Genomic DNA, 22,651 nt, shown 5'->3' with positions numbered 1-22,651 from the left:
TGGTGTACGTTCCAGCTTGAGTACCCATATCTTCAGTATTGTTCAATAAAAAGCCTTTTAATCCGATCGACGGCCATTTTCTCCGTCTTTTCATCAGCTTTCAACTATGCGATCCTATCGGTTGGGAGGTGTATTGCACATTATAACTCTATACGAAAATGGCAGCCAATCGGATTAAAATGCTTTTTATTGAACAACACGGAATATACGGGTATTTTTGAGGGATAGTACATAATTTTAACGTCCGTGGCCATGGGGTAAGCACTTTATAGTTGAAATCTAGACGTTTATGTAGATGTACGGGCCGTAAATGGAAAAAGTGCAAACATCAGGTTGAAGTGTCATGATATGAAATCTATCTATCTACATTGGACTGACACAACGTGAGCTAAGAGACGTGGTTTAAATGCAACATAACACACATCACCACCCAAACAAACCTGGAAATATTCTGTGCATTTTCATATTTTGTTGATCATTTTTCGATAAGTGTTTGTTGAGAACGAGAGATTTGTTTAACTTTTCCAACCCCGTGACGTCACGTCAGATTACTTCCGCATTCCGCGTGTTCGTACTCATGTCTCTGTCAGTGTCAATAAAGATCTGACAAAACAAATGTTTTATGATCTATCTAAACGTTCAAATGTTTTAAAAAGGTGCTGACCCTATGGCCACGGATGTTACAATTATGTGCGGGCCCTTAAAAGTACCCGTATCTTCCGTATTGTTTAATAAAAAGCATTTTAATCTGATTGGTGGCCATTTTATCAGAGAGTTGTAATGTTGCGTGAGTGCAGTACACCTTTCAACCCATAGGGTCAGGTGAAAACATATGGAGAAAATGGCCAGCAATTGGATTAAAAGGCTTTTTATTGAACATTACAAAAGATAAAGGTACTTTTGAGAACCCATACATGATTTTAACATCTGTGGCCATGAGTTAATAATTTTATATTTAAAGTGTGAAGAGTTATGTTGATGTACAGGTTGTAAATGCAGAAGTGCAAACACCAGGTTAAAGTTTCGCCATGACTGCCATAATGTATTATGGTTTCCAAGTGCTATACTGCCACCGGACATAAACATTAAAACAGATCAAATAATTAAAATCTTTTTTTATTGTTTTTTAACACCCTCCCTCACTAATTGGATGACGCTGAGTCGAATCGTGGGTTACATCAATAGTCTACAATTTTTCAATTAGAAGTTATAGATTTTTGAAATATAAAGTTAAGCTTTTCTCACATTTTTCAAAAATTTTAATTAAAAAACACATTTTCAGACTCAGAAAAGGACGTTGAATTGAATGGGATAGATCTCGATTTTTTTTAACTTTTGGGAAAGTGGTTTAAACAAGCGTTAAATTGTCATAAACGTGAGGCTTTTTTCACAAAAATATTTTTTTTATTTTTTTATTTTTTCGACCCTTCCAACCGCTTACTGAGATGATTTCGAGTCGAATGGTAGGTTACATCAATGGTCTAGAATTCTTTAATAAGAAGTTATCGATTTTTGAAATAGTTCAAGGTTTAGCTTTTCTCACATTTTTTTTTAAATATTTTTTTTTTATATTAAAAAACACCTTTTCAGACTCAAAAAAGGACGCTGAATCGAATGGGATAGGTCTCGATTTTTGTAAACTTTGGGAAAGGGGTTTTGTCAAACATTGATTTGTACGTGCGGTATCGAGCACCTAATCTGTGATAAATCAATGGAGATATTTTTTAAAAATCTGAAACTTCTCTCCATCCATGTTGAGAGTAAGCCGGATTTATTGGAACCAATCCTGATTTTTTCTGACACTGATACGTTCAAAAGTTCACCGAAAAGACTGCAAAGGTCGACGCGGCCGAAACAATTGCATTTGTTTTAATATCTCAAATACGATAAGGACTTATAGTCCAATGTTTGGATATGTTGTTCAACTTGCCAAGACGCACGCATGGATATCTTGTTTGTCCCTAACCGACATTTTTACCAATTTCTGAATTTGGCTCTCAGTATGGGTGAACGTTCTACGACTCCATGTACCTTATGTCATTGTCAGAAGCAAACGTTAGAAGTGTCGTAGCGGGACAAACAAGACATCCATACGTGCGTCTCGGCGAGCTGTACAACATATCCGAACGACGGATTCTAAAAACGTATCGTTAAGGAGATATGTCGTGTTATTTTGCGAAATAAGTTGAGATTAGTCCCCAGCCATTTAAGGAGAACGGTAAGGCCGTGTGCGAGAAGAGTTATACGAGCACGTTCGGGGTGGCGCGCTGATGCATATACTGGTGTCCGATTTTGTTTTTACTATTTTTGAACAGTTTTTTCGCTATTATCTCAGCCACTAGGGGGCGAAAACACAATCGGACAACGGATTCCGTATCTGTTAATCAGCCCAAACGCGCCAATATAAGTTTCCTCACACGAGGACATGTGGTTGCGAAAGCTAGGGTTACGCGCTTTCTCGATTAACTTGGCCACTAGGGGGCGAAAACACGATCGGACAATGGATTATTTATCAGCTCTTCAGCGCGAACGCGCCAATATAAGTTTCCTCTCACACGGACATGTGGTTGCGAAAGCTAGGGTTACGTGCTTTGTTGATTAACTTGGCCACTAGGGGGCGAGAACACGATCGGACAATGGATTATTTATCAGCTCTTCAGCACGAACGCGCCAATATAAATTTCCTCTCACACAGACATGTGGTTCTGAAAATTAGGGTTACGGTCCTTCTAGAATAACTTGGCCACTAGGGGGCGCCGAATCGGACAATGGATTATTTATCAGCTCTTCAGCTCAAACGCGCCAATATAACTTTCCTCACACATGTTATTATTATTATTATTATTATTACCCTTATTATTATTATTACCCTTATTATTATTATTATTATTATTCCAGTGTGTTACTGCTCTATACATTACATTATTATTCCAGTGTGTTACTGCTCTACATTCAATTATTACCCTTATTATTATTATTATTACCCTTATTATTTCAGTGTGTTACTGCTCTATAATTACATTATTATTATTATGATTATTATTACCCTTATTATTATTATTATTATTATTGGAATACAATACACACGGGGTGCCTTAAATATTATAAAATGAATTACAAAAGCGATATCAGCGTTGCATCATTTCGTTTAAAGTACTGAGAATTGGGAAATACTCCAGTAAAGTAAAAATACCTCAAAATTGTACTTAAGTACAGTACTTGAGTAAATGTACTTAGTTACTTTACACCAACGCCCTATAGAACCACAAACAGCAATTATTTGATCTGTTTTAATGTTGTAATGTTTATGTCCGGTGGCAGTATAGCACTTGGAAACCATAATACATTATGGCAGTCATGGCGAAACTTTAACCTGGTGTTTGCACTTCTGCATTTACAGCCTGTACATCAACATAAATCTTCACACTTTAAATATAAAATTATTAACTCATGGCCACAGATGTTAAAATCATGTATGGGTTCTCAAAAGTACCTCTATCTTTTGTAATGTTCAATAAAAAGCCTTTTAATCCAATTGCTGGCCATTTTCTCCATATGTTTTCACCTGACCCTATGGGTTGATAGGTGTACTGCACTCACGCAACATTACAACTCTCTGATAAAATGGCCACCAATCACATTAAAATGCTTTTTATTAAACAATACGGAAGATACGGGTACTTTTAAGGGCCCGCACATAATTGTAACATCCGTGGCCATAGGGTCAGCACCTTTTTAAAACATTTGAACGTTTAGATAGATCATAAAACATTTGTTTTGTCAGATCTTTATTGACACTGACAGAGACATGAGTACGAACACGCGGAATGCGGAAGTAATCTGACGTGACGTCACGGGGTTGGAAAAGTTAAACAAATCTCTCGTTCTCAACAAACACTTATTGAAAAATGATCAACAAAATATGAAAATGCACAGAATATTTCCAGGTTTGTTTGGGTGGTGATGTGTGTTATGTTGCATTTAAACCACGTCTCTTAGCTCACGTTGTGTCAGTCCAATGTAGATAGATAGATTTCATATCATGACACTTCAACCTGATGTTTGCACTTTTTCCATTTACGGCCCGTACATCTACATAAACGTCTAGATTTCAACTATAAAGTGCTTACCCCATGGCCACGGACGTTAAAATTATGTACGATCCCTCAAAAATACCCGTATATTCCGTGTTGTTCAATAAAAAGCATTTTAATCCGATTGGCTGCCATTTTCGTATAGAGTTATAATGTGCAATACACCTCCCAACCGATAGGATCGCATAGTTGAAAGCTGATGAAAAGACGGAGAAAATGGCCGTCGATCGGATTAAAAGGCTTTTTATTGAACAATACTGAAGATATGGGTACTCAAGCTGGAACGCACACCATTTTAACATCCATGGCCTTTAGTTAAGCACTTCATATTTGAAATCTGATCGTTTATGACCTGGACGTTAGCGTTGTAAATGGAGCAATCCCCACCACACCCACCACACCATGTTGAACGTTCCTTTGCACATGCGCAAACCACATAGTCCCGTTTGGACTTTTTAGGGCGTTAGGGAGAAATAACCAGGACTATATTTATGCTAAATAGTAAAGAAAAAGCCTTGTGATGAATTGCTGTAGCAGTAAAATAGAAACATCAACAGAATGAAGTGGTATAAGTGAAATTAAACTTATTTGAAATTAAACAATGAATTGACTTCATGTGCTAATGCAATGGTTCTCAAACTTTTTTGTGCCAAGGACCCCCAAATAGACACTTATTAGACCGCGGACCCCCATTTCAAAAGATAAGCCAGGGACCCCCATAAGAGAAGATTTTTACGGCTCTCTAGCAGTGATTTCAACCATTTTAATTTCAAGGACCCCCAGTTTGACATGCATTAGGCTACGGACCCCCATTTAATGGCATGTAGGTCTCTGGGACCCACATTCATATTGTAAAATCAATGTTAATTTAACTCTGAGAGTGTACAAATGGAACCAAATGGACCTGTTAGGGTCCATTTGGTTACATTTGTACACTCTCAGAGTTACAGACCCATAAGGGTCCATTTGGTCCCTGTCCATCATTTAGCTGGGGACCCCCTGGAACCCCCTCAAGTACCCCTGGGGGTCCCCGGACCCCACTTTGAGAACCAATGTGCTAATGGTTATCAGCGGTAGGCCTGAAAGATGACGGTCATGGACATTCTTCAACCTGGTGTGATGAATTGCTCAATTTACAACTGTAACGTCTACACAAACGTTCAGATTTCAAATATGAAGTGCTTACCTAAATGCCCAGGATGTTATACATGCCGACGTTTCAGCATGAGTACCCATATCTTCCGTATTGTTGGATAAAAAGCATTTTAATCCGATCGTCGGCCATTTTCGCATAGAGTTATAATGTGCAATACACCTCCCGACCGATAGGATCGCATAGTTGAAAGCTGATGAAAAGACGGAGAAAATGGCCCACGATCGGATTAAAAGGCTTTTTATTGAACAATACGGAAGATATGGGTACTCAAGCTGGAACGTACACAATTATAACATCCGTGGCCTTTAGTTAAGTACTTCATATTTGAAATCTGATCGTTTATGACCTGGACGTTAGCGTTGTAAATGGAGCAATCCACCACATCCACCACACTATGTTGAACGTTCATTTGCGCATGCGCAAACGACATAGTCCCGTTTGGACTTTTTAGGGCGCGTTAGGGAGAAATAACCAGGACTGCAAAATCGGACTTTTAGGGGAACCAGGACCTTCATAATCGGACGTTTAGGGGCTACTGACGGTTCTTCATTAAGTGACTAGTTGGGAGTGAGAATGTGTTGATCTGGCAGCTCATACTGTGGATCCAATTTGCTCAGCATGTATTTGAACTCTTTTTTTTCCATAGTGTTGAATGACACCATTCCCCTCGCTAAGTAGTTGGTTACAGCTGCGGTGCGTGACTTCCACCCCGCACTGTCCTTGCTATATTTTGTGCATTTAGCAAAGGCAGATAAGATTCCTGGCTGTCCTCCAGCTGCAGGTCGCTTTGTGCCCACTTGAGTTGGAGCCATCCTCGAGTAGGTTAGCGGGTGGTTCTTTTGTAGGTGATGTTTTAGGTTTGACGTATTACCGTCGGCAGCGGCAACTTTTTTCAAGCACAGCTTGCATATCGGCTTGTTTAGGTTTTCTGGGTCTCCGTTTTCGTTGGCTATGAATCCAAAGTGTTCCCATATTGGGGCTGTTGTTTTACTTTTAGAGACCAGGTCTTCAGCTGTTATTTGACTCGCTGCCATTTTCTCGAGTAGGATACTACTGCTGCAAAGCGTGGCCGCTTCCCAGCTGATTTCTGCTGCTGTGCTTCCGTAATCAATAATCACGTGACACCTTTTCACGTGCACGTACCAGAGCCTTCTTTTTTTGGAGAGTTAAGTCAATGAGGGGGGACAAAACAGCGCTGGTCATACACGTAAACACTTTTTAACATAAGCGCAACGCACATGTCACGTGACATGCGGTTTGGCTGACGGACCGTCAAGATTTTATAAAACCGTATTAAACCGTTGAACCGTTAAACCGCACAACCTTAGTTCAGTGTTCTAATGAGGTCTGTGTGATGGTTAAATGTTCTAATGAGGTCTGTGTGATGGTTAAGTGTTCTAATGAGGTCTGTGTGATGGTTAAGTGTTCTAATGAGGTCTGTGTGATGGTTAAGTGTTCTAATGAGGTCTGTGTGATGGTTAAGTGTTCTAATGAGGTCTGTGTGATGGTTAAGTGTTCTAATGAGGTCTGTGTGATGGTTAAGTGTTCTAATGAGGTCTGTGTGATGGTTAAGTGTTCTAATGAGGTCTGTGTGATGGTTAAGTGTTCTAATGAGGTCTGTGTGATGGTTAAGTGTTCTAATGAGGTCTGTGTGATGGTTCAGTGTTCTAATGAGGTCTGTGTGATGGTTCAGTGTTCTAATGAGGTCTGTGTGATGGTTAAGTGTTCTAATGAGGTCTGTGTGATGGTTAAGTGTTCTAATGAGGTCTGTGTGATGGTTGTGATGGTTAAGTGTTCTAATGAGGTCTGTGTGATGGTTGCAGGTCCCAGAAGGTGTGAGCGGGGGGGATTCCACCAGGGAAAGAACCAAGACCTTCACCTATGACTTCTCCTACGACTCTGCAGACTGCAAGAACAGCTGCTTCATCTCTCAGGAGAAGGTACTGTCTGTCTGTCTGTCTGTCTGTCTGTCTGTCTGAATCCAATGAATGAAATCCAATGAAACAAGAGCCTGTACAAATAATCTAGCTCTCTGGCTCCCCCTACTGCTAGACATAGGAACTTTTCAATCTTACACAAGACTTGATTGATTGATGTACTTTATTTAGTAAGACATGAGAACAACAGTACATGGAAGTACAAATTCACAATACAAGGTCTACTAAACTACCTAACCTAACCTTACCTAAACCCTAACCCACAATACGAGGTCTACTACACTACCTAACCTAACCTTACCTAAACCCTAACCCTAACCCACAATACAAGGTCTACTAAACTGGAAGACTCATAAAAGCACTGAGCTTGTTTCAAATGAGTTCCCCATGCACACAAAGATTATGTGAAACTTGAGTGGTGGAAACAAGTACTCAAATTCTTTACTTAAGTAAAAGTATCAATACTACAATATAGAACTACTCTGTTAGAAGTAAAAGTACAAAAAAAAAATACTTGAGTAAAAGTACAAAGGTATTTGGCATCAGAATGTACTTAAAGTACCAAAAGTAAAAGTACAAAAATGTTTGAAAATAGCAGATCTACAAGCTCACAACGCGTCGCAATGCGACGCGTTGTGAGCTTGTACTATTTTCAAATAGCCTAGGTATAAATAGGGCTGAAGTGGTTAATGTATAATTATAATAATTCTATTGGAGTAAAAGTACAATATTTGCCTATTACTATTCAATTTAAAAGCTGGTTTTGGTGTCTAACCCTAGGTTTTAGGACTCAATGAATGCAACTGAATCTGAAATGACCAACAGTTCATTATTTATTGTCAAATCCAAGGTGGCATCCCAAGGTGGCCCATTCTATACTAAATTATCCAGAAACAACAAATTAACCTTTCTTATTTTCATTGTTGTTATTGAAAATGAACACTATAACTCACATTTAATGTAGTCAAGTAAAGGTAAATATTTTTGGAGGAATATTTCAATTGCTTATGAAATGACTTAAATAACCACAGAGTTGTCGAGTCATCCAGTAAGCCAGGTTAACCAGCCCATTATACAGTATGCATTATTTACCACCATTCTCTGACTCCTCTGGAAGAAACTGTTGTGGAAACTTGTTGTGTCCAAAGACCAGCTGATGGCAGTTTTAAAGTGTATGACATGGACCATTTAAAAGAACACCTCAGACATATGTGTTCTCAGTGGATATTCATCCATGCTGTGACTGGTTGTGACACGATGTCTCAGATTTTTGGTGTTTGCAAATAGACTGCTTTGCTTAAACTTGAGCTTGTAAAAGTTGACCTTCCTTCGGTCTAGTGGGTGGTCATAGCTGAATGGGAAGAGAGGCCGCATGGGAAAATGAAAGTCCCAGGTTTGATTCCTGGCCCCAGCTATGTGTCGAGGTGTCCATGAGCAAGACACTTCACACCTAACTGCTCCCCAGAGCCATGCAGTCCCGGCAGACATCAGCTGGGTGAAGCTGAAATACGAATGTCTTCCCCTTTCCCTTTCCCCTTGTGCCAACGCGTTCACTGGTCCAAATCAGATCAGAGTTGATTGATGACATTAGGTGTCAAGTAATGGCTGTCCTGTTTGGTGGAAAGATTCCCTCACTACAGATTCCCTCACCACAAAGACACTGTCTCTTTCCTTTTTTTTCTTTTTAGTTCTTCTTTAGAAAAATACTTAATAAATCAGAACGTTAACACTTATGTAGTGTTTTATTGTTGGACATTCATCATGGCAGGTTATAACATGGGCTTTTGGGACAGGAGAGCCCCTCTTCGCCGGTACGACGTTCAGGTCCGCCGTATCGGCCCGTTCCGACCCACTTTCAGTACCTGCCAGGCGAGTACAGTGATGGCCCCATGAAGACAAAGCCAAACATTTGCTTTTATATGTGCGAGGGTCGATTCACTGGATGTCTGTCCGTGACGGACGATGAGCAATGAGTCAAGGCAGCAGCAGCCCACGACGCATCTATTGTTCTGAGGGGAGGGGGTTGATTTCTTTCTTTTTCATTCGGCACACCTAGCATATCCTCGCGACCCAAAAAAGGTCCGATTGCCAAGGTTGGGACACACTGGTCTAGAAATGATTCACACACATCACGGTTTCACATTGGGGTAGGCTTGTTTAGAGTGATTACTGTCATTAAGCTACTGAATTGGAAGATGTATCATCACCAAAATATAAACTAGAGACATGTAGGAATACAAACATACAAAAATGTTACGGCCACCTCAGGTGGTACCAATTTGTGAAAATATCAGTGTTGGCCCCTGGACTAGTCTCGTGTGGTCAGACTGTTGCCTCCCACAATGTTCAAATGTTTGCGTTCATACAGTCTGGGACTCGGAAGCTCTGATCATGATTAGAATATAAACAGGATGTGAAGCCTTCTCTCCATTTCCATTTCCTCTTTACAGTCGCGCAAATGTATCCTAATATAAATACAAATCATCTAAGTATACATAGCTTGCTGCTTAGCAGAAATTGAAATAAAAAATCACACCCTGTGTGAAGGTAGCGGCGCCTTTGATACATTATGTCATCGATATGTGTTTATAATGTGTTTATAGCCATGTGTCACGTGAAGCTTGACCAATCACTTTGTTGACGGGTCTGACCAATCAGAACGTTGACGGTTCTGACCAATCAGAGCGTTGACGGGTCTGACCAATCAGAACGTTGACGGGTCTGACCAATCAGAGCGTTGACGGGTCTGACCAATCAGAACGTTGACGGTGAACACGGACAAAGTCAGGTATAGAGCAGGATCCGCTCAAAAGAAAATGTAAAGATATTTTAAAATATATTTTCGTGAACGGAAGTCCCAGTTTCCTCAAGCGGATTTTGGGAGTTGTAGTTCCAGACTCTATATAGCATTCAGGAGTTGTAGTTCCAGACTCTATATAGCATTCAGGAGTTGTAGTTCCAGACTCTATATAACATTCAGAGATTGTGGAATAGTTGTCTGGCTACGTGAGACTACCCCTGGACTAATAGAAAATAAGTATTTTTTTTTGGGTGAACTACTCTAAGACTAAGCCGGTCATAGTTAGATCCTGACCCCGGTTAGCCCCTCCCTGCTGTGGATTCTTCTCTTAACCCTTTAAGACCGGGAGGGAACACATCTGTGTGTCATTTTTTGATTTATTTGGCCATTAAAAAATAGCAGATCTACAAGCTCATTATGAGCTTGTAGATCTGCTATTTTCTTTTATTGTGGAAAATGTGTGCAAATCTTTGAATATATATATTTTTTAAAGCGGATATTTTTAACTCAAATCTTTTCTTCATGGGGGGGGTCCCTGGAACAACATATTTTGACATGGGGGTCCGCGGCCAAATACATATCATTGTGGCGGTCCTTGACATGAAAAAGAACCACTGATATTATGACATCATAAAGTTTAAACAGAAGAAGATAGAAGACATTAGTAGAATCCCTCCAGAAGCAAAGATTTGAGTTACAAATGTTTTTTCGATTTAAAAAAAATTAGCAGATCTACAAGCTTGTAGCGCGGCACTCGGTGCCGCGCTACGAGCTTGTAGATCTGCTAATTTTTGAATAGCCCAAAGAAATCAAAAAATGACAGAGATGCGTCCCCGGATTGAATGGATTAAAGGAGAAATTCACCCATTTGACCATTTCTAACCAATATCTTCATCTAACTGCTCCTCACTGAGGCTCTCAGAGGAGGCCTGTTGTTTTGATGTGCATCCAGGTGTTTTATAGGTCTGATATTGTGTTTTGTTTTGTATCTGTCCATCCAGGTGTTTGTAGATCTGGGCTCTGATGTGCTGCGCTCAGCGTTTGAAGGCTACAACGCCTGTATCTTCGCCTACGGACAGACCGGCTCCGGGAAGAGCTACACCATGATGGGGAACCCTGTAAGTCCATCCATGTGTTTATACATCTGATAAACCCTGTTAGACCATCCATATGTTTATACATCTGATAAACCCTGTTAGACCATCCATATGTTTATACATCTGATAAACCCTGTAAGTCCATCCATATGTTTATACATCTGATAAATATCAGTGGTGCTCAATCTTTTTCATGTCAAGGACCCCCAAAATGATATGTATTTGGCCGCGGACCCCCATCAAAATGTTTTGTTCCAGGGACCCCCCAGAAGCAAAGATTTGAGTTAAAAATGTTTGCTTTAAAAATATATATATTCAAAGATTTGCACACATTTTCACGAATTTTCAAAAATAGCAGATCTACAAGCTCATAGCGCGGCACTCGGTGCCGCGCTATGAGCTTGTAGATCTGCTATTTTTGAATAGCCCAAAGTGTAAAATAATGCTTTTTAGCTCAAATCTAAAAATGACACAGTTCCAGGTCTTAATGGTCTAGACTAAATGTATTGTGACAGTGCCTTGATAGGCTTCATGATGCCTGATTTGTTCCTGGCTGTTGTGCCAAAAACAGCCGATCTACTTGTAGATCGGCTGTTTTTGGCAAGTAGATCTACAAGTAGATCGGCTGTTTTCGGCGTAACGACACCCTGCACCAAGCCCAGAATAAAGTGGCGCAAAATCCCCCAAAATAATCAACGCGACGCGTTGTGAGCTTGTAGATCTGCTATGTTCAAATAGCCTAGGTATAAAATAGGTTTAAAGTGGTTAATGTATGTTTTATAATATCATTTTATATCTGAAAAGTAACTAGTAACTAAAGTTTTCAAATAATTGTAGTGGAGTAAAAGTACAATATTTACCTCTGAGATGTAGTGGAGTAGAAGTAAAAGTATTGGAAATTGGAATGGAAATACTCAAGTAAAGTACAAATACCTCAAAATTGTACTTAAGTACAGTACTTAAGTAAATGTACTTAGTTACTTTCCACCACTGGTGATGTGTGGTTGTCATGGTGATGTGTGGTTGTCATGGTGATGTGTGGTTGTCAGGGAGACGCGGGTCTGATTCCACGGATCTGTGAGGGACTGTTCAGCCGGATCGCCGGAGCAACCAGGTGGGACGAGGCCTCGTTCAGGACGGAGGTCAGGTGAGGTCACAGCCTGTCTGTCTGTCTGTCTGTCTGTCTGTCTGTCTGTCTGTCTGTCTGTCTGTCTGTCTGTCTGTCTGTCTGTCTGTCTGTCTGTCTGTCTGTCTGTCTGTCATTTCCCTGTTCTTTGTAACTCAAGCCTTTATATTAACACATTGGGTGCCAGAGGTTTATTAAAATAGTATACGTTCAGTGCCTGCATATCTTCCATCCACTTACATTGATATGTTTCGTGCTGTAGAAGCCCCGACGCGGAAGTGCATGTAAACAAGCCTGCGTGCGAGACGGCGGAGGGTCCCGACTAACGCCTGGAACAATAACATTTCTAACGCGATCCTCCATTGCAGAGTGATCGCCGAAAACGTCTCACTTCCACCACGTTAAAAAGAAATGGAGACATTAAGCTTTTAGTCGAGGAGTTAACATTGGATTTTTGACATGGATCCACATCCGGCCTCTCCTTCTTAGAGACTCCTTGGATGATCCCAAAGTTTTGTCAGAGCGCCCCCACGTGGGAAAAATATATATAAAAACAAAATGTGCCAAAAACGGTCCGGACCGTTTTTGGCACTCAATGTGTTAAAAGGATCCCTGGCAAATAAGCCAAATATGTCTTAAAGGAGCTACACCATGAATTTAAAAAATAATAATAATATTTGATATCATATTGTTTATGTCCCTCAAACGTTTTTCAAAAGGTTTGAGCCTAAATCAAGCCTCAGATATACTCATTCCAACTAACTTCTCTCTGGCTTATAAAGCACTTTCACCTGCAATACCACATTGTCCTGTTTGGCACGGGGCGCTAGTGAGCCAGTTTGTATGCATGTCATGTCCTGGTTCTGTGAGGAAAAAGTAAAAAAAAAAAAATAAGAAAAAATTTAAAAAAAATTAAAAATGAAAAAAAAAAGTTTTTTTTTTTTGGGGGATTTTTTTTTTTTGGTTAGAACTGAAAAACGGGAGGAATTGTTCCCAGACGTGACGTAGGGTGGGGGAACAAATCTGACGGACTGTTTTCAGACCAATTTACATGAAAACCACAGATAGCCTATGAAAGCCTGCATGCTCGAAGTCGGGTATTTGTTGGAACAGAAGAGAGGTGGGGGAGACCAAAAACACACAAAAATGAAGAAAAAGTTAAAATTCATGGTGTAGACCCTTTAATACATTATAATTGTCCTCTATAACTACAATAAAAAAACTTAAAACATCCTAAATATTTTACATATTTTAGACATCTTATACTCAATAGGGGCAATGCCCGTCGCACGTTGATGATGTCATCTGTCCATGTGTGGTCTATGGAGTTTATGTGCAACTATTTCTAAAATAAATCAAATATTTCATGTAAATGTGTTTAATTGTACATTGTAGTTATAGAGGACACTTGTAGTGTAATGTATGAAGGTTATTAGCCAGGGATATACTTTTAATTGTCCTTTTATAGTTCTCTCGCTCGTCAGACACACTCCGTTGATTGATGTAGGGCAGGGGTCTTCAACGTTTTCAGGCCAAGGACCCCCTAGCTGAGAGAGAGAGATGAAGCAGGGACCCCCCTACTCTATATTGTATACAATTGTGTTTCAGAATAAAGTTTTTTTTGTTTTACTTAGTCTGCTCTTTTTTCCCTCTACACCTATAGCCTCTTTGCCGAAAATAGCCGATCTACAAGCTCTCAACGCCTCGCAGAGCGAGGCGTTGAGAGCTTGTAGATCGGCTATTTTCGGCTAATGTTCCCCTCAGAAAAGGAATTCTAGGGTTCAAGTGGTTCATGTAAAAAAAAACTAAATCATATCACACAAAGATTTGGCGGACCCCCTGTAGTAACTCTGAGGACCCCCTAGGGGTCCCGGACCCCCTGTTGAAGACCCCTGATGTAGTCGTTGATGTTGATCAACAGAGTGACGGATACGCCACCTTCTTCTGTAGCTTTGATCTACAGACCCTATAGTCTTCACCTCTCTGTAGATCTACAGACCCTATAGTCTTCACCTCTCTTCATTGTGTTGGTGTTCAGCTACTTGGAGATCTACAATGAACGTGTCAGAGACCTGCTGAGGAGAAAGTCCACCCAGACCTACAACCTCAGAGTGAGAGAGCACCCTAAAGATGGCCCCTATGTGGAAGGTAAGAGCACCACCCAGCACCCTGAATATGACCCTATGAACACCCACCCAGCACCCTGAATATGACCCTATAAACACCCCCCCAGCACCCTGAATATGACCCTATGAACACCCCCCCAGCACCCTGAATATGACCCTATAAACACCCACCCAGCACCCTGAATATGACCCTATAAACCCCCCCCCAGCACCCTGAATATGACCCTATGAACACCCCCCCAGCACCCTGAATATGACCCTATAAACACCCCCCCAGCACCCTGAATATGACCCTATGAACACCCACCCAGCACCCTGAATATGACCCTATAAACACCCCCCCAGCACCCTGAATATGACCCTATGAACACCCACCCAGCACCCTGAATATGACCCTATAAACACCCACCCAGCACCCTGAATATGACCCTATAAACACCCACCCAGCACCCTGAATATGACCCTATAAACACCCACCCAGCACCCTGAATATGACCCTATATACACCCCCCCAGAACCCTGAATATGACCCTATAAACACCCACCCAGCACCCTGAATATGACCCTATGAACACCCCCCCAGAACCCTGAATATGACCCTATAAACACCCCCCCCAGCACCCTGAATATGACCCTATGAACACCCACCCAGCACCCTGAATATGACCCTATAAACACCCACCCAGCACCCTGAATATGACCCTATAAACACCCACCCAGCACCCTGAATATGACCCTATAAACACCCACCCAGCACCCTGAATATGACCCTATATACACCCCCCCAGAACCCTGAATATGACCCTATAAACACCCACCCAGCACCCTGAATATGACCCTATGAACACCCCCCCAGCACCCTGAATATGACCCTATGAGCACCCCCCCCAGCACCCTGAATATGACCCTATGAACACCCCCCCAGCACCCTGAATATGACCCTATGAGCACCCCCCCAGCACCCTGAATATGACCCTATGAACACCCACCCAGCACCCTGAATATGACCCTATGAACACCCCCCCAGCACCCTAAATATGACCCTATGAACACCCCCCCAGCACCCAAAAAGAAATCCCACCCTGTGTGAAGGAAGCGGTGCCTTTGATGAGCCCCGTGCTCAAACATACATACGCATCCATGGGGAGTTTGTGTTGTCATCAATATTTGTTTATAGCCCAGCCAATAAGAATACAGAGGGGAATACATACACACGGACATACACACGGACACATAGACAAAGTCAGATATAGAGTGGCTGGCGCCGCTAAAAACAATGAAACGTGGAAGGTACAGTAGGAGTACAGTGTGGTCTCATAACATGAAGGTACATTAAGAGTACAGCGTGGTCTCATAACATGAAGGTACATTAAGATTACAGCGTGGTCTCATAACATGAAGGTACATTAAGATTACAGCGTGGTCTCATAACATGAAGGTACATTAAGAGTACAGCGTGGTCTCATAACATGAAGGTACAGTAGGAGTACAGCGTGGTCTCATAACATGAAGGTACAGTAGGAGTACAGCGTGGTCTCATAACATGAAGGTACAGTAGGAGTACAGCGTGGTCTCATAACATGAAGGTACAGTAGGAGTACAGCGTGGTCTCATAACATGGGAGTGGATGGAGTGAGGTTTTTTGGGGATGACGTCATTTCTGCCAGTGTTAAGGGATCATTCATGGGTTGCGAAGAGCAACGGAATTTACATTGATTTATTTATTGATTGAATGTTTTATTAGGCAAACATGTAAAACAGCACAGTTACATTTATAATACTTTGTCTAAAAGGTCTGTTCAAAAAAGTCCTTGCGGTCTTGTTTCCATTGAGGTCCTTGGTATTCAATTCATAGACATATATAGTTGAAATATCAACACAAAAATAAGAATGAAAACAATATATGTACAAACAAAACAAAAAAAGCAGGGGAAGAATAATGTAGTATATACAACAATGGGGAGGTGGGAGTCAAAGCAGAAAGAAAAGGGGGGGGGTTGTCTATCTAACGGGAAAAATACTACCTCCTTTTTTGGAATAATGGACGGTGCAATCTGAGGTGCAAGCACAGTCAAAAAGGGGCTGAATCAGGGCCCCTGAGAGGGGGCTGAATACTGAGAGGGTCCTGAGGGCATTCTTTAAAGATGAAGCTCTGCCCATAAATCTGGTTTTCTGGTTTACTCTTTTCTCCCTTTCTCATCCAATGTAGTGATGTGCTATCAAAACCAATCGCCCTCAGCTTACCAAGTAGAACTGAGTGGTTTACAGTGTCAGACGCCTTTTGGAGGTCCAGCATGACCATGCCGCAGTATTTGCCCGAGTCTACCTCACGTCTGATGTAGTGGGTCAAATACAGTAGGCATGTGTCAGTGATGTAGGCATGTGTCATTGATGTAGTGGGTCAGATACAGTAGGCATGTGTCAGTGATGTAGTGGGTCAGATACAGTAGGCATGTGTCAGTGATGTAGTGGGTCAGATACAGTAGGCATGTGTCAGTGATGTAGTGGGTCAAATACAGTAGGCATGTGTCAGTGATGTAGTGGGTCAGATACAGTAGACATGTGTCAGTGATGTAGTGGGTCAGATACAGTAGGCATGTGTCAGTGATGTAGTGGGTCAGATACAGTAGGCATGTGTCAGTGATGTAGTGGGTCAGATACAGTAGGCATGTGTCAGTGATGTAGTGGGTCAGATACAGTAGGCATGTGTCAGTGATGTAGTGGGTCAAATACAGTAGGCATGTGTCAGTGATGTAGTGGGTCAGATACAGTAGACATGTGTCAGTGATGTAGTGGGTCAGATACAGTAGGCATGTGTCAGTGATGTAGTGGGTCAAATACAGTAGACATGTGTCAGTGATGTAGTGGGTCAGATACAGTAGGCATGTGTCAGTGATGTAGTGGGTCAGATACAGTAGGCATGTGTCAGTGATGTAGTGGGTCAGATACAGTAGACATGTGTCAGTGATGTAGTGGGTCAGATACAGTAGGCATGTGTCAGTGATGTAGTGGGTCAGATACAGTAGACATGTGTCAGTGATGTAGTGGGTCAAATACAGTAGGCATGTGTCAGTGATGTAGTGGGTCAGATACAGTAGGCATGTGTCAGTGATGTAGTGGGTCAGATACAGTAGACATGTGTCAGTGATGTAGTGGGTCAGATACAGTAGACATGTGTCAGTGATGTAGTGGGTCAAATACAGTAGACATGTGTCAGTGATGTAGTGGGTCAAATACAGTAGGCATGTGTCAGTGATGTAGTGGGTCAGATACAGTAGGCATGTGTCAGTGATGTAGTGGGTCAGATACAGTAGGCATGTGTCAGTGATGTAGTGGGTCAGATACAGTAGACATGTGTCAGTGATGTAGTGGGTCAGATACAGTAGACATGTGTCAGTGATGTAGTGGGTCAGATACAGTAGACATGTGTCAGTGATGTAGTGGGTCAAATACAGTAGGCATGTGTCAGTGATGTAGTGGGTCAAATACAGTAGGCATGTGTCAGTGATGTAGTGGGTCAGATACAGTAGGCATGTGTCAGTGATGTAGTGGGTCAGATACAGTAGGCATGTGTCAGTGATGTAGTGGGTCAGATACAGTAGGCATGTGTCAGTGATGTAGTGGGTCAAATACAGTAGGCATGTGTCAGTGATGTAGTGGGTCAGATACAGTAGGCATGTGTCAGTGATGTAGTGGGTCAAATACAGTAGGCATGTGTCAGTGATGTAGTGGGTCAGATACAGTAGGCATGTGTCAGTGATGTAGTGGGTCAGATACAGTAGGCATGTGTCAGTGATGTAGTGGGTCAGATACAGTAGACATGTGTCAGTGATGTAGTGGGTCAGATACAGTAGGCATGTGTCAGTGATGTAGTGGGTCAGATACAGTAGACATGTGTCAGTGATGTAGTGGGTCAAATACAGTAGACATGTGTCAGTGATGTAGTGGGTCAGATACAGTAGGCATGTGTCAGTGATGTAGTGGGTCAGATACAGTAGACATGTGTCAGTGATGTAGTGGGTCAGATACAGTAGGCATGTGTCAGTGGAGTGGACAGAGATCTCCGTCAATGGCAGGGAATGTGTTAAGTAAATGTACTTAAAGTAAATGTACTTAATTACTTTGTCTGACCCATCCACGACCTCGTGTGCTCCCAGACCTGTCCAAACACCTGGTCCAGAACTACAGTGACGTGGAGGACCTGATGGAGGCCGGGAACATCAACAGAACCACGGCCAGCACCGGCATGAACGACGTCAGCAGCCGCTCCCACGCCATCTTCACCATCAACTTCACCCAGGTGGCTCAGCCCGCTCTGATTGGTTGTGATCGTGTGTATTATAGTATACAGTAGTATGTTTAATTTCAGACTCGTCCCATACCCGGGGGGGACGTGTGCATTCTGCACCCACACTATATACAGCATTATGAAGACTGGATTATTCTCTCTGTATGAGTAGTTTAACTTTAGGAGAGGAAAGCTGCTTATTTGACATCTATGTCTCTCTCTCTGTCTGTCTGTCTGTCTGTCTGTCTGTCTGTCTCTCTGTCTCTCTCTCTCTATATGTTTCTCTGTCTATGTCTGTCTCTCTCTCTCTCTATATATATATGTGTCTCTCTCTCTCTCTCTCTCTCTCTCTCTCTCTCTCTCTCTCTCTCTCTCTCCTCTCTCTATGTCTCTCTGTCTATGTCTCTCTCTCTCTCTCTCTCTCTCTCTCTCTCTCTCTCTCTCTCTCTCTCTCTCCTCTCTCTCTGTCTCTCTGTCTATGTCTGTCTGTCTCTCTCTCTCTCTCTCTCTCTCTCTCTCTCTCTCTCTCTCTCTCTCTCTCTCTCTCTCTCTCTCTCTCTCTCTCTCTCTATGTCTCTATGTCTCTCTCTCTTCTCTCTCTATGTCTCTCTCTCTTCTCTCTCTATGTCTCTCTTCTCTCTCTCTCTCTATGTCTCTCTCTCTCTCTCTCTATGTCTCTCTTCTCTCTCTCTCTCTTCTCTCTCTCTCTCTCTATGTCTCTCTCTCTCTCTCTCTATGTCTCTCTCTCTCTTCTCTCTCTATGTCTCTCTCTCTTCTCTCTCTATGTCTCTCTACCACCAGGCTAAGTTTGACTCAGACTGTCCGTGTGAGACAGTCAGTAAGATCCATCTGGTTGATCTGGCAGGAAGTGAACGAGCCGACGCCACCGGAGCCTCTGGGGTCCGCCTCAAAGAGGGCGGGAACATCAACAAATCCCTGGTTACCCTGGGCAACGTCATCTCCTCCCTGGGTGTGTCTGGAGATCAATGTCACGTTACTATGTTACTAACATGTCTATTTATGACCTCACTTTAGTGTTTAACCCTTTAAGACCGGAAACGCATCTGTGTCATTTTAATATATATTTTTTAAAGCAAACATGTTTAACTCAACTTCTGGGGGTCCCTGGAACAAATATTTTCGGATGGGGGTCCACGGCCAAATACATAAAAAAAAACCTCTTAGGATTTAGAAGACATGTGTAGAATCTCCAGAACCAAAGATGTGAGCTACAAACATTCCCTTAAAAAATATTTAAAGATTTGCACACATTTTCACGATATGTATATCTGCTATTTTTGAATAGCCAAAGATCATTATTGAAACATCACAGACTGATAAGTTAACCCATTCAGACCAGGAACACATCTGTGTCATTTGTCTTTGCTATTCAAACAAAAGGTAGAAATGAACTTGCCTGTGTTGATGTTGATGTGCTGTATAGTTGCATTCAGAGGTTGACTGTCCTGTTTGTAGCTGTTGTGAAACAGACAATTTGGTCGACTGTTTTCCCTCCTCAATTTGTGCTTTTGAATATCATTTGTCTCTTCCGTGCAGAATGCTAGTGGCAGTAGATCTATGTGTCATGGTACTACATTTCTGAAAATGACTTAAATCCTGAGACATTTGTGTTAGTTAAGTTATCCCTAAACCTAGCTCTAATATAAATAAGTATATGAAAATATTGCTATAGCCTCGCAATGGTTTTAAAACAAATATTTTTGGTTTATTGAAAGTATGACTGTTAGGATAGTTTTATTGTGTTCTGGCTTTTAACATTTGTTTTAGTTTGTTTTAGTATACAAGCTCAGTATACAAGCTCATAGTGCGGCACCGAGTGCCGCACTATGAGCTTGTAGATCTGCTATTTTTGAAAAATCTTGAAAAGTTGTGCAAATCTTTGAGTATATATATTTTAAAGCGAACATTTGTAACTCAAATCTTTGCTTCTGGGGGATTCTACAAATAAATGTATGTGGATCAGTGGATCTCAAAAATGTTCATATCAAGGACCCCCAAAATGATATGTATTTGGCCACAGACCCCCATCTCAAAACATGTTGTTCCAGAGACCCCCCAGTAGCAAAGATTTGAGTTAAAAATGTTCCCTCTAAAACATTAATATTCAAAGATTGTGTGTGTGTGTGTGTGTGTGTGTGTGTGTGTGTGTGTGTGTGTGTGTGTGTGTGTGTGTGTGTGTGTGTGTGTGTGTGTGTGTGTGTGTGTGTGTGTGTGTGTGTGTGTGTGTGTGTGCGCGCGCAGCGGACCTGAGTCAGGGAGGTGGAGTGAACGTGAACAACCGTCAGAAGAGGTCTGTGTTCGTCCCGTACAGAGACTCTGTTCTGACCTGGCTGCTTAAAGACAGTCTGGGAGGCAACGCTAAGACCATCATGATCGCTAGTGAGACACACACACACACACACACACACACACACACACACACACACACACAGTTTAACAATGTATTTATGTCCACACACAGGGACACAAATATTTTAGGTGCAGCTAGAGGTTACATTCATAAACTCATGGATAATGTCCTCATGATACAACACACATGATACAACACACATGATACAACACACATGATACAACACACATGATACAACACACATGATACAACACACATGATACAACACACATGATACAACACACATGTCACTCAGCACTACATGGGCACAAGTAGCGGCGGTGCTGCCACACATGGCAGCAGAGACAGCATGATACTTTAACCAGCCTTTCTGCCTGGTCTTTGGGCATCTCAACCAGTCTGTGGGTAATCTATGTCCTAGTCTGGATCACCAGAGGAAACAGAGCTCTTAGTCTTGCATTGCTGCTGCTTGGTGTTAAAGCTCTCTCTGTAGTTGTTCTCGTGGACCTGGAGGTCCATCCGTTACTATTCTGACAGCGGACGGACATACCGCTGGAAGGCCGCCGGGTCTGTTGTCTCTCTTCTGGTAGCTGTTCACAGGAGGGAGGGGCCGTCAGGTAGTGTGGGCTGTTGGTAGATTCCACCGGTGAGAAGTGTCTTCTTTTATGTAAGATACATAGTCCACAGAAGTTGCAATTGCATCCACTGTACCTACTACACTAACCATGGTAGTTACAACGGGGCAATTACATTACATTACATTACATTACAGTCATACACACACACACACACACACACACACACACACACACACACACACACACACACACACACACACACACACACACACACACAGAGACACAGACACACGCACGCGCACACGCACCATCGCCAGTGAGTGTTTGTTCAACTCCCACAATGCACTGCATGCCTGGTCAACTGTTACTCACCCTGGGCAAGACCTGGGATGTTGGTTGTCTAGGAAGTTGACAACCGGAAATGGTTGAATATGGCTGAAGTACCGCCCAAGGAAATGACGTTGCTTTACAAATCTGTTAACATTCTCCGTGAATGAAACAAGTGTTGTGATTGGTCAAACATATTGTTTCCGGGGGAAACGGAAATCCTGTCCACTCAGCACTTCCTAGACACTCGCTGCTTTAGGTCGTGACCAGGCTCTTCTTTTCGCAGATGAGTGATGCTGGGACCGGGGTTAACTGTTACTGCACTTTGGCTGCTACCACAAAAAAAACGAAACAACTCTTTAACTCATTCAGTGCCGATGACGTGTTTTAGATTTATTTTGGGGGGAAAAACGTTCAGAACCCAAGATATTGTGATCCAAAGATTTGCTGCTCCATTCACTTCTTGGTTAACTTATTACTAATAAAAAGCCTGTATCTCGGCTCCTTTGTATATATTTTTTTACTATATATTTTTAGCCCGAGACATGCTATTTTCAAAGGCGTATAACGCAAGGCGTATTATTTTCGCGGAAGCACAGTGCAACCCTCAGTGATTAGCAACCATCAGGAGATCCATCATACTGGAGATAAATATATAAACATATTCTGACTTCAAAAGGTAACAAAATTGAGAAATCACGGCGCTGTACGCAATATTTTTTGTATTTAATTGACACTGAATGAGTTAATA

General features: G+C 41.9%; 1 protein-coding gene across 3 annotated transcripts in view; it reads left to right on the top strand.

Moving 5' to 3' along the window:
* The window catches only part of kif16ba (kinesin family member 16Ba), a 112,714-nt gene that overhangs the window by 21,022 nt on the left and 69,041 nt on the right, over positions 1–22,651 (top strand). For all 3 annotated transcript variants that reach the window (XM_084082711.1, XM_084082709.1, XM_084082710.1), the window contains exons 3-9: positions 7,074–7,190; positions 10,989–11,105; positions 12,134–12,231; positions 14,249–14,358; positions 18,494–18,636; positions 19,426–19,594; positions 20,887–21,024. In XM_084082711.1, coding sequence (XP_083938837.1) covers positions 7,074–7,190; positions 10,989–11,105; positions 12,134–12,231; positions 14,249–14,358; positions 18,494–18,636; positions 19,426–19,594; positions 20,887–21,024 — 892 coding nt within the window. The remainder of the gene's footprint in view (positions 1–7,073; positions 7,191–10,988; positions 11,106–12,133; positions 12,232–14,248; positions 14,359–18,493; positions 18,637–19,425; positions 19,595–20,886; positions 21,025–22,651) is intronic.

Source organism: Gymnoscopelus microlampas, assembly GCF_963454915.1.
Source record: "Gymnoscopelus microlampas genome assembly, chromosome: 2".
NCBI classification, from domain to species: Eukaryota; Metazoa; Chordata; class Actinopteri; order Myctophiformes; family Myctophidae; genus Gymnoscopelus; species Gymnoscopelus microlampas.
The sequence above is the reverse complement of the archived record's forward strand: the minus strand, read 5'-3'. Positions and strand labels throughout refer to the sequence as shown.